The 12,830-nt window shown below is 41.1% G+C and overlaps 1 protein-coding gene across 3 annotated transcripts in view; it reads right to left on the bottom strand.

Moving 5' to 3' along the window:
• LOC108696714 (carcinoembryonic antigen-related cell adhesion molecule 1) overlaps positions 1-12,026 on the bottom strand; it is a 29,230-nt gene extending 17,204 nt beyond the window's left edge. Inside the window, exons 1-3 of one of the 3 annotated variants that reach the window (XM_041569576.1) lie at positions 11,984-12,026; positions 6,861-7,211; positions 1,294-1,560 (exon numbers count right to left, since the gene is read on the bottom strand). In XM_041569576.1, coding sequence (XP_041425510.1) covers positions 1,294-1,560; positions 6,861-7,194 — 601 coding nt within the window. In that variant the 5' untranslated portion in view covers positions 7,195-7,211; positions 11,984-12,026. Of the gene's footprint in view, positions 1-1,293; positions 1,561-6,860; positions 7,212-9,668; positions 9,796-11,983 lie in introns of those variants that run through there. The other 2 variants (XM_018226317.2, XM_041569577.1) reach the window with 2 other exon arrangements.
• Positions 12,027-12,830: the final 804 nt, after the last annotated feature.

Raw genomic sequence — 12,830 nt, 5'->3', positions numbered from 1 at the left:
GAACAAGTTCGCCGGCGAACAGTTCGCGACATCTCTAGTTACTGGCTGGGCAAACTTCAATTTGTCCCTTTACATCCTTCATACTTAGGTTATTCATCCTCTTATTTCTCATGGTTGTTGCCTCTGCTTTTAATGGGCACTTGGGATCCTAATATATAAGTCATGTGCATAAATCCTTATGTTGAAAAGTTCCATAAATCCTAGTTCTCTGCATGTAACTTCAGTAAGACTGCATCCAGTGCATTCAGTCTCATGAAAGAAAAGAACTGTAGAAATAAAGCATAGGGGCCATGTACAAATACAAGCATAGTGTGCAAAGTGCAATTTTGGGTGCAGTTGGCCATATTTTCTACCTAGAATGCAGTATTTTTTCGCACATGTCACTAAGGTTGAGAGAAAGAGTTGCACTTAGCGCATCAAATTGCACTTTCCTTTTTACGTTGGAATAGGAGAATTTAATTGGCATTAAAATGATTTCTTATTGAGAAATATGTCACTTGATGGTTTCTTATAGAATAAGACTGCAGGAAGTATAACATTTCACCAGTAATTTAGCGCTACCGCATCTGCCTAAAACTATACATTTATAAATGATGCTTATATTGTAACCATTAAACCAGGAATGCAGAATAATCTGCAAAACTTTTAGGCAACTGAAGCAGGCAACATAGGTTTCAATATATTCGAAAGACAAACCACATGGTCTCCAGATTAAAACCACAGATTGTTCCCTAGGAAAAAATGTAATTTTGGTTTGCTATAACAAGTAAGCTACAAGTGACTCAATTAGCTGCTCCTAAACTTATTCTAAAATATTAATGCTTTTAATTAGACATAATACCACTGAATGCAACTTTGCATTTTGCATCTAAATCTTCTGGGTACTTTATTTAAATGTAATAATCCGGCAACTCTACCACTAACCATGATACAGGGTGGAATGGTTATTAAGTGATGCAAATAACAATGCATTCTGCATCAGAGTTGATTATTAACCAGCCCTGCAACTGTAGCTTCTCTGACAGATGTAAACTCACTTTCCGCAAATGTTTTGATGATTTGCGCCAATCCATAAGTATAGCTTTAAACCACATTAGCCAAAAAACATTATCAGTTCTGAAATCATACAATAGTTACTTACAATTTACAGTCAGTGTAGCTCATATAATAGAACTAGGCCAGCACAGATATACTCATGTCTAAGCACAGCTCAGTAGGAATATCTGAGTATACTGGGCTTTTAATCAGTGAGAGCCAGATTAAACCTTATGAGACCATACAGGATTTACTTACAGTTTATAGTTAATGTGTTGGGATCACTGATAATCTTACTGATGGTATTTGAAGCTTCACATCGATATTGTCCGTTATCTGAGCGAGAGACACTGGAGAAAGTGAGAGTCTTGTTATCTGCAGACAGAATCAGTCCAGGAGGGAGAGAGACACCATTTTTGCTCCAAAGGATCTTTTCTGCATTATTTGTACTGCATGTGAGGGTGACTTTCTCATTCTCCTGGGGTTCCTTATTGTTTGTGCTGATCACTGAGGAAGTGACAGGCTCTGTAGAAACAAACAACACAAAGTTATCAAGTAACCTTGACAATACTTTAAATATCCTAGGTTTCCTGCAATAAAGCTCCTGGACCAATGAAGAACAAGCTTAGATATTATTGGTTTCCTGTTCTCTTGGTGGTTTGTCATATCACATTTCCAGCCACCCTCTATACCTTCTACAAATTTAATGTATAGGGCAATTTGTAGCAAGTGGTTACAAACAATTTATATTTACCTGACTGAATAACATATTTATGAACTGATGATATAAAGACTGATTAGTTACATGAGTCTTCTAAGAGGAAGGAGGTGAAATGCAAATTGTTCATTAAATGGTTAATGTGTAATTGGGTTGGCCACCAGAAGGAGCATGGATGTAATAGTAGTTTCATAAGAGTGAGGAAAATCCCAAGAGGGTGGTGACAGGGAAGTTATAAAAAGGGGAGGCCCTTGGATAAAAGCAGAGATTCAACATAGGAAGAATAGTAAGCAGGTAACTGAAGCAGTAGAGTCATCTCCCAGGAGAGGTACTGAATTTAGCATGTGCGAGGTCTAGCGGTTGTAAGAAGACACTCTAGGAGTGTAAGATGAGACAGGGTAATTATGCTATGGCCCCAACAAGGAGTGAGTGGGCATAGTAACCCAGCGGGTATCCCACCAGTCAGGATAGAAGAGGATAGGCAAAGCCAGAGGAGAAGCCAGTGAAGGGTATGAGACATCCACTGGAAGCATCTAGCATGATCAGTGTCAGGGCAAAACTGGGGAAGAGGGGGAAATGCTGAATTAATCCCCCAGGTAGGACACTGCAGACTGAGGTGTGAGTGGGAAGGGACACAATGGAAACTGAGGAGAACATTGGAGAGGTGCCTGTTCGTATCCCCCCTGACTGAGTGCAATTATCGAAGTGTTGTTAATTTGCTTACCAGAACCTTAGTACAAAGCAAAACTCAGGGAGAAGGTTCTTCAGAATGAATGAGAGTTTATTAGACAAAGAAAAAATAATACAAGAAGCTGCCTGGGAAGCTGTTGCAGAAACACAGCAGTGTGGCACTTAGGCATGACACGAGGGCTTCCAACGCCACACCTATTTGTACAAGCTTTTATATCTTTGACAGGGCATTTACTGGAAGAAAAGGGGGTACAATGATTTACATAAATGGTAAAAACACTTCTTCCAGCAGGGGGGAGCACAGTTTTTAGAATACATATACCTAACAGTTTCCTAGGCTCGAATGATGCAAGCTTTGTGGTCTATCTCTACCAACTGTAGACAGGGTGACAAGTGCAGTTTATCACTACAGTTCTATCTTGTGTTCCAACTTATGTTAACCATTTGACCTTTGGTAGCAGGGCCCTGACATTATATGAGAACAGCCTGAAGTTACTTTTCCAGACCACCGTCAATCCCTTCTTACTCACATGGTTTAGGTTTGTCTCTGTGTATTCAGGGACTGGGGGTAAAAGTAACATTTTATATTATTTGTCCCTTTATACAATTACCCATCATAAATGGGTTGCTCTTGTCATAAGTTACCACAAGAGGGAGGCACTAGAGGAGATTTGAGCCCTGTGGATGTGTTCCTGCTTGTGTTCTAATGAAGTGTGATAATATTAACAAACAAGTTTGGTTCAACTGCAACTCCCGACATCTCGTATTTCTAGTGTAAGCTCCCTTCATACGAACAGTTTACAAGTGTGCAACTGTGAAGCCCTATGTACTAAGAAATACTCTGCAAAGGAAAAGTAAATATTGCTAATTGTATTTCCATGTTAATAATTGGGGTTCCATATAACCATAAAAGGCAGTTAATACTGAGTTGTTTTGCTCATGATATCCCTTTAGAAAGATACAGTAGAATGCTTCGCCAAAAAATTCACATTTCCTGCAAAATTTGTAAAATGGCGAAAAATTTGCGAAAAATCATGAAATCGTAAAGTTCACAGAAAAAAGCTGGTGTTTTTTCTTTTATGGGTGATAGGCTGAAAAAGATCGAAAAATTTTTGGGGCTACCCTCCTTCCCCCCTACATTTCCTAACACATGGCACCTTAACTATACAGTGGACCCATGTGTAGGGCAAAATAAAAATTTTATTTGATGTTTTGAAGGTTTCCCAGGCTTGTGTAGTACTGCTACGTATACTTCCATTGTAAATTCAATTTGGCGCCGTATGCAAATTAAGCATCGCTAGCGTAACTTCGCTTTGCCTGGCGAATTAACGCTAGTGCAATTCGTTTCCCCTGAGCGCAACTTCGGATTTTAGTGAATTTGCATAGCGCTGGCGAAAATTCGCCTGGAGAAGTGTGGCGAAGTGGACGCTGGCGCAACTACGAATCTTAGTGAATTTGCCCCATAATATGCTGTATATATATATGGCCACACCGGGGATGACCTTGTTGTGGTTGGCCAGCTTAAATATATTGCAATATATAGACAAATAATCCTTGTTTTGTTTAAAGCGTAAGGCAATTTTAGTAGCTTAAGGCACAAAATGTTTCAATGCCCTTAATATATTGATAATGGGTTGAGAGCAGAGGACCCTCTTGTATTTGTCTAAATAATAAAGTCCAAAGCTGGTGCACCAACGAACAGAGGAAAAGCCTGGGTGCTGGTTATATGCAGAGATATAAACTATAATAATGAAACCGCACTAGTTATGGGCGAATTTATTATAGTGATGGGTGGTGAAACGGCGCAAATTCGCCCATCACTAAACCGCACTCCTAGAACTTGGATGAAGAAAACGTGCTTGTCTTTATTTCAATGTTTTGGCTCCAACACTCGGGCCATCATCAGGAAGTGAAACCCTAACCCCAAAGCATCACATTTAACCCCACAATGGCGTCAAAATAGGGTGTGACGTCATAATTACACACATCAGTATATTGCCTGTGAAGACTGTGAAGGAAAAGAAAAAACAGCTATCTTGCGTGCATATTGTACAATAACATTGTGTAAGCAGTGTAAGCGTTATCAGAAGCGCAAATAGTGAGTATAATAGTGTATAATGTGTTGGTTAGTATGCCGTTAAAACTGTGATAGCAGCCCGCCCTCTTATTTTTGTCAGTTACGGAGGTAGCGCTAATCATTTAGCTCATCTGCATAGGGAGACACAGAGTCAAGGATGCTCACAAATATCGCCTCTAGGACAGTACCCGGACCAACCATTAATGTCCCTCAACCCAATATGCTACCGCAACCAAGGTCTGCAAGTATGTGATTACCTTTTTTGCACCTCATAGCGCCAGTTACAGGGAACTCCCTGCTGTCAAACCGCAGGCCAATTATTGCTTAGGGCGCTGCTGAACACATTCGGACGTCCCACTCCACAGGAAAAGCCCTATGGGGAGCGCAGAGTTCGGTGAAACACCTGGCTAGCGTGCAGTGTCGGACTGGGACACCAGGGGCCTACCATAAAACCTTAGACCAGGGGTCCACTCTCAGTACTAATATTCTTCATCTCCTCAATCAACCTTTATTCTCCTAGTCTGTTTTCTTTATTCTATAATCAATTATTCCATCTATTTAGCCTCTTTGTTCTTATAGAAATAGGGAATGGCCATGAAATAGACCAAAAGTTTAGCAGCATGAGGGCCCACTGACACCTGGGCCCACCGGGAGTTTTCCTGGTATCCCGGTGGGCCAGTCCGACCCTGCTCGCGCTCACCTTCTGATGGGCATACTTATTTTGCACATTGGTGCTTTTTATTGTACCCTAAAACATAATGGATAAATGGTATCATGTGCAAGTTATATAAGTTATATAAGTCTACAGTATTTCATTAATTCATTAAAAATGGTAAGGGGGGGTAAGGGGAGAAGCACATGTGCCTCTTTTTTTGCACCCCTCATGAATCCAGTGCTGATTAGTCCCTACAAGATAGAACAGATTGTGCCGGACTGGCCCACTGGGATACCAGGAAAACTCCCGATGGGCCCAGGTGTTAGTGGGCCCTTTTGCTTCTAACTATGTGGCCAATTTCATGGTCATTCCTTATTTCTTTATGGGAACAAAATGCTTAATAATGGAAGAATATAAAAGACTAGGAGAATAAAGAGGTTGAGTGAGGAGAGGAGGAATCACAGTTTGGAAAGTGGGTTTTCTAAGGTTTTCTGGCGGGCCCCTGGTATCCCAGTCCAACACTGTGCTAATGTAATGGGAGGGTGCAAGTAATGAGTAATGAAATAATGAGTTTTGATGCACATGGGAGGTAATATGCTATATACAGGTCCAAAACTAGGTTTAGGCAGAGAAGTCAGCTGCCTGGGGTGCAACAGCATGGGGGGCCGGCACAGGGGACATGAGTGAGGCAGTGACCAGCAGGGAAGCAATTATGCAGGGTGGCTTATGGTTGAGGGGTAGTGGCACACAGGGGGGCTTGTGAGAGATTGGCAGCATGGGAATGAGGGGGGCTTATGAATAAATGGAAACATGGATGGGGGCAAGGCTGAGTGTTGGGCATTGCGCACCAGTATAACTTGACCCAATATTGGATATAAAGTAGAAACTTTGAGTCAAAGTTTGCAAAAAAAATCACTAAACTTAATCTAAAAACTCCAAAAAAAATAATACGTATTTTTTTCCTAAATAACAAAAAGGAAGTGCCCCTAATGTGAAAGAACATAACATGTTAAAACAAATTGGTTAGCACTTTTATGAATTAGAAACATTGGCTGACACTTGGGGGCAGATTTATCAAAGGTTGAGGTGAATTTTCGAATGAAAAAAATTCGAATTTCGAGCAATTTTTTGTGTACTTCGACTAGGGAATACTTCAAATTCGATTTGATTTTGAAAAACAGTCAAAAATTCGAATATCGAAATTTATAATGTACTGTCTCTTTAAAAATTCGACTTCGACCATTCGCCATCTAAAACCTGCCGAATTACTGTTTTAGCCTATAGGGGACCTCCTAAAACCTATTTGGAGTCTATTGGTGAAATTTGAAAAATCAAAGGGTTTTTTTTTTTGGGAAAACTTCTAATCGAATTCGATCAAATGCAATATTCCTTCAATTCGTAAGATTCGAATACGGACCTATTAGATCGAAAACAGATCTATTCAACCAAAAAAACTTCTACTTAATTTCGCTTGGTCTTTTTGAATTCGAATTTCGAAGTTTTTTCAATTCGAAATTTGACCCTTGATAAATATGCCCCTAAGTGTTAAATATCTCTCAGTTATAACACTAAATTGGAAGAAATAGTGTCAACATATTTTATCAGCTACTCAATAAAATGTGAGGATCAATTTGGTTTCAGTGGAGAAAAGTACATTAATGACATGATGTGCACCAATTACTCACCATCAACTGTCAGGAGAACTGTATGTTGTGCTGTAGTCTCACCAGTCTGTATAAACACTGTGTAATTCCCCTGGTCTGTAGGAACAAGGCCTGAGATCTGCAATGAGCCATTTGGGAAATGACTGGCCCGAGGGAAATACTGACGCCCATTTGTCACTGAGTTTAGAGATGGAATAACATTGAATATTTGGTTATTAGCATCTACACTTGAACCTTTATACCATGAGAACTGTCGTATTGTGCCAGTGACTCCAGTGACACTCAGGGTAACAGACTGACTAACCACCGGATACTGAGGGATCAGCTGAACCCCAATTCCATGGGCTGAATCCATCCAAACACTGAGGCAAACTGAAAGAGACAATAAAGCAAGATCAGTAGAGAAGGAAGAAACCTAAAAAAAGACAAATTCTACTTATATATGTAGTCCTGCAACTTTGTGTAAATAAGACTACTGCATTGTTTATGTGGCTTTACCTTTCACGGTTGATAAAATCATAATGTAAATAATAACATGAGGGCACTACAGCTTCTGAAAGTCCTTCCTAGAAGGAATTGCAAGGGAGAGGGTAACATTTTTGTTTGGGACAAGCGCAGTGTGCTAAATGCATACCTCCCAAAACTTTAAAGAGGGACAAAAAGATCTGTTACATGTAGCGAGGCAAAATTTGCGACCATGCATGTTTTGTGACGACACCCCCAATACCACGCCCGTTTTACACATTTTATTATGGCATGTTACGGAGAGTTTGAACACTTTTCTAGGGATGTTGGGGCCATACTTTATGGGGCATATTCATCAAGGGTCGAATTTCGAATTGAAAAAAACTTTGAAATTCGAATTCAAAAAGACTAACTGAAATGAAGTCGAAGTTTTTTTGGGGTCGAATAGGTCTGTTTTAGATCGAATAGGTCCGTATTCGGCCAAATTTGAATTGTACGAATCGAAGGAATAGCACAATCGATCGAATTCGATTCAAAGTTTTTCCCAAAAAAACTTAGATTTATCAAAGTCCACCAATTGACTCCAAATAGGTTCTAGGAGGTGCCCCATAGGCTAAAACAGCAAATTGGCAGGTTTTAGATGGCGAATGGTCGAAGTTGAATTTTTAAAGAGACAGTGCATGATACATTTCGATATTCAAATTTTCGAATTTTTTTTAAATTTCAGTCGAATTTGGCCTATTCCCTAGTCGAAGTACACACAAAATAGCTCGAAATTCGAATTTTTTTCATTTGAAAATTAACCTCGACCTTTGATAAATCTGTCCCTATGTGTTATAACCGTTTTGCTAATATAGGTGAAATTCCCCTTTACGGTGTGAGTCTCCTTATCTTATTAGTTACAATTGTATCTAAGAGCAGGTGCTGCATATTCTGGACTCTCCATCTCATCTCATCACATTAAAGGGGAAGTTAACTATTAGTATGTTATAGCATGCCCAATTCTAAGCAACTTCTCATTTGGTGTTCATTATTTATTGTCAATAGTTTTTTTTTATATGATTTGCCTTCTTCTTCTTCTGACTCTTTCCAGCTTTCAAATGGGGGTCACTGACCCCATCTAGAAAACAAATGCTCTGTAAGGCTACAGGTGTATTGTTATTTATACTTTTTATTACTCATCTTTCTATTCAGGCCTCTCCTATTCATATTCCAGTCTCTTATTCAAATCAAATCATGGTTGCTAGGGTCATTTGGACCCTAAGAACCAGATGGCTGAAACTGCAAACTGGAGAGCTGCTGCAGAAAAAGCTAAATAAGTCAACAACTATAAATGAAAACCAATTGCAAATTGTCTCAGAATATCACTCTCTACATCATAATAAAAGTTAATTTAAAGGTGAACAACTCCATTAAGTTTTTGAAACGCTGTGAAACTTTTTCTGGCTGTTCAGTGCAGCTTGTCCAAGATCAAAAAGGCTGAGCTGTCAAAATCAGGACTGTTGAATAAAAATGGGGAGGTGTAGAAGTTCTTTTTGTGCACTGTATAAATTTACTAATTGAACTGCTCTACAAAAAGGAGCCAAATATGCAACTGCAGTAAAAAACAATTTGGTTTTTCTACAAGGTATTTCTGATCTGAAGGAGAATTCCAGGTACCTTTGATTATAGCATATATCATAAATGCAACTCACTGTACAGAAGAGTTAGCATCCCAGGTTAATCATAAGTAGAAATGGGAAGGATGAACATACATAAGAGAGTTTAGTCAAAGTGCTCAATTTAGAGTTTTTTGTCATGTGATTTCATACAATGCGATCCCTGGTAATGGGGCAGGTGGTGGTCAAAGCAGCCAGAGGAACCATCTTTAAGGGTTTGCGTTTGTTTTGATGATTTGTTTTGAACACATAATGGATTCCTAAGAAAACCACACGCATCTTGCTAACTAGAGCCCTTGTGTACCAATTGGGGCCAGGAACAAATGTGGCAAATTCTGGGTACGAGTTTCTTCTGGTGGTGGTTGGTGTTTGCATGAAGAAGAATTTAATATTTAAAGAGCATCCAGTTGCCAAGTACCTCCTGGTGAATTAGAGATAATTGTCTGATTGTAAGATTTTAATGTTAAGTTGGTTATTTAACATGAATAGCAATAGTGTTGAAATTCATTTTATCATCTGTTTTTAACATCCAGATGTGAAATGTGTGTAAGCGTATCATATATACGTGCGTACATCATAAAATGATAATAGAATGAAAGATATTGCCCTCAGGACATCCTGCTTCTAAACAGACAGATCTCCATGCTTATTATGTCTGACATACAAAGTGTGTGTATATATAGAGGAGTAATATAAGTGACTGTACCTGTGAGCAGATATCTCCTCATGCAAAGGGTCTGGGCTCCTGTTACTTTCTCTCTGGCCATCGTCTCTTACTCTCTAACAGTAAGAGGAAGTCGGTTTTCTTTTTTTACTCTGCAATTTAACCCCTTCCTTTTCTCACATGTCACAACCAGTTGCTTAAAGGAGAAGGAAACCCCCTGGGCGCAAACCCCTCCCCCCTCCCCTGTGTTGTCCCTGCTCCCTCCTCCCCCCTGGCCTACCTGTCCCCCTGGGCAAATGCCCCTAACTTGTTACTCTGCGCAGGTCCTGTCCGAAGAGTTCACAGTCGCCATCTTCTCCCATGCGCGTCTTCTTCCTGCTTTGACCGGCGTCTGGCGCATGCGCAGTAGGAACATGTACCGGTACGGCTCTACTGCGCATGCGCCGAATGTCACAAAGTTTTCCGATTTCACTTCTTGACATTCGGCGCATGCCCAGTAGAGCCGTACCGGTAAATGTTCCTACTGCGCATGCGCCAGAAGACGGCGGTCAAAGCAGGAAGAAGACGCGCGTGGGAGAAGATGGTGACTGTGAACTCTGTGGACAGGACCTGCGCAGAGTAACAAGTTAGGGGCATTTGCCCAGGGGGACAGGTAGGCCAGGGGGAGGAGGGAGGGGGGCAACACAGGGGAGGGGGAGGGGTTTTGCACCCAGGGGGTTTCCTTCTCCTTTAATTATAGAAGCAGACCTCACAATCATGGGGGTGGGGCCGGGGAACAGTGGGGCAAGGACTGAAGGGTCTGCTTCTTCTATAGCATTAAAATCCCCCCTTGCAGCGAGAAAGGAGGGTTGTGGAGAGGGAGGGCAGAGCAGCTCCAGTGTGTCAGACCCCTCTGAATCTTCTTTTTGCTGTTGGCCCTGGCGCACTTTTGTTATGTCACTTGTCACAACCTATGAGAGGGTTTTCAGGGTTATGGTGGCCACAGACATTAAGATTTTTCTCTTCCAATAAATACTTCAAATTATAGGGCGTTTAATGGGCACCAAACAATTGTGCATGTAAAGATTTTTCGCCTAGCAGTCAGAAAATCGATCGGCCAGGTTAGAAGATTTTCATCGTTCACAGTGAAACCTTTCCATTGTCCAACTGTTTGCAGGGTCAAGTAGGCAGCTACCCACAGTTTTCCCAAGCTTCAACTAGACAATATCACTTGAAATAGTCTTATTTGATGATGGACAAATTTTACATTTCAGCTATCGTTTCAAGATAAGCTTGGTCCTATGATAACTAAAAGATATGAATGTTCTGTTTCAACCCAATGTCCTTAGTGATAGTTCCTTCGGAACTGGGCCAGGAACTTTACAGACAGTTGAACTCAACCAGACTGACACAAGCATGTAGATATTGCTTAAGTTTATTGCAAAACTGATAAAAATCTCCCATACACCGATCAGACCAGTAGGTCAGAGAATATTTCTTTTCACCAGGGTTGTATAGTCAGTTAAAGAGCACCTAATATGGCTGCTAACTGTAACTGGGAACAGTTGAAGAGGGAAGCGGGATTAAGGGTCACATCACAACAGCTTCCTTGGCTACAGGGAGATGTGAAAGACAAATAAAGAAAGATGCAGCACACAACAATAACAATACAATAAACACAAGTTGTGTGTAACATAACAATGACTGTAAAGATTTTCATTCATCCAGGTCATGGTATATCTACAGTAGTATAGGCAGAGCCGGACTGGGAGCAAAAAGCAGCCCGGGCAAAAAACAAACCAAGCAGCCCACGTGTAAACATACACACACAGACACAAACACACACACAAAGAGACACAACACACACAAAAAGACACACAAACACAGAGAGACACACAAACACACACACACAGAGACACACAAACAGAGAGACACACACAGACACAAACACACAAAAGACACAAACACAGAGAGACACACAAAGACACAAACACAGAGAAACACACACACAAAAAGACACACAAACACAGAGAGACACACAGACACACAAAGAGACACAAACACAGAGAGACACACAGACACACAAAGAGACACAAACACAGAGAAACACACACAGAGACACACACAAAAAGACACACAAACACAGAGAGACACACAGACACACAAAGAGACACAAACACAGAGAAACACACAGAGAGACACACACACAAAAACACAGAGAGACAGACACACACACAAAAACACAGAGACACACACAGACACACAAACACAGGAAAACACACAAACACAGGGAAACACACAAACACAGGGAAACACACACACAAAGACACAAACACAGACACACAAACACAGAGAGACACACACACAGACACCCCTACCTCTCCTAGGAGCTTCCTGAAACAGCACGGGAACTCTCCGACACCTCCCACCCCGTCTGCTGGCCAATCAGAGGGACTTTGACTTCCTGACTAATCGTAGGAGGTGGGAGGAGGGAGAAGGAAGGAACACGGCAACACGCAGCTGCTTGTTGTGTCTGTGAAGGAGAATCACAGCGTGCACTGTAAGTCTCTCTACCTCAAATCGCCATAAAGCAGAAGCGGCCCATTTCACAGGTAAATGGAGCGGCCCGTCGGGAAATTGCCCGAACTGACAGATTGTCAGTCCGGGCCTGAGTATAGGTTAATCTAAAACAACTGGACTTGCTGAGTAATCAATGAAGACGTTTCACTACTCATCCGAGCAGTTCAACTGACTGGTGTGGAAAGTCCGTGCCATATAAACTCTTTCACTAATCCAATCACAATGGCCGAGAACTTCCCACACCAGTCAGTTGAACTGAAGAAGCTGCTCGGATAAGTAGTGAAACGTCTTCAATGATTACTCAGCAAGTCCAGTTGTTTTAGATTTACCTATACTAGATATAACTAAAAGATCTTTTAAAAATCTTAACGTCTATCGCCACATTTATACACTAACTGCCATCTCCCTACCATATACAGAATGACTGCCATCTCCCTACCATACCCTTACCAACAGGGGCGTAACTACAGAGGAAGCAGACCCTGCGGCTGCAGGGGGGCCCAGGAGGTATAGGGGGCCTATGAGGCCCTAATTAATGAGAAATGTCAATATATATTGGTAAAACAGGACAACCTCTGGAAATGTTGGGGGCCCTAAAATTAATTTGCTGTGGGGCCCAGTAGCATCTAGTTACTCCACTGCTTA

This window comes from Xenopus laevis, chromosome 7L (assembly GCF_017654675.1).
Source record: "Xenopus laevis strain J_2021 chromosome 7L, Xenopus_laevis_v10.1, whole genome shotgun sequence".
NCBI lineage: Eukaryota > Metazoa > Chordata > Amphibia > Anura > Pipidae > Xenopus > Xenopus laevis.
Note: the sequence above shows the minus strand (reverse complement) of the source record. Positions and strands in the feature narration are given on the sequence as shown.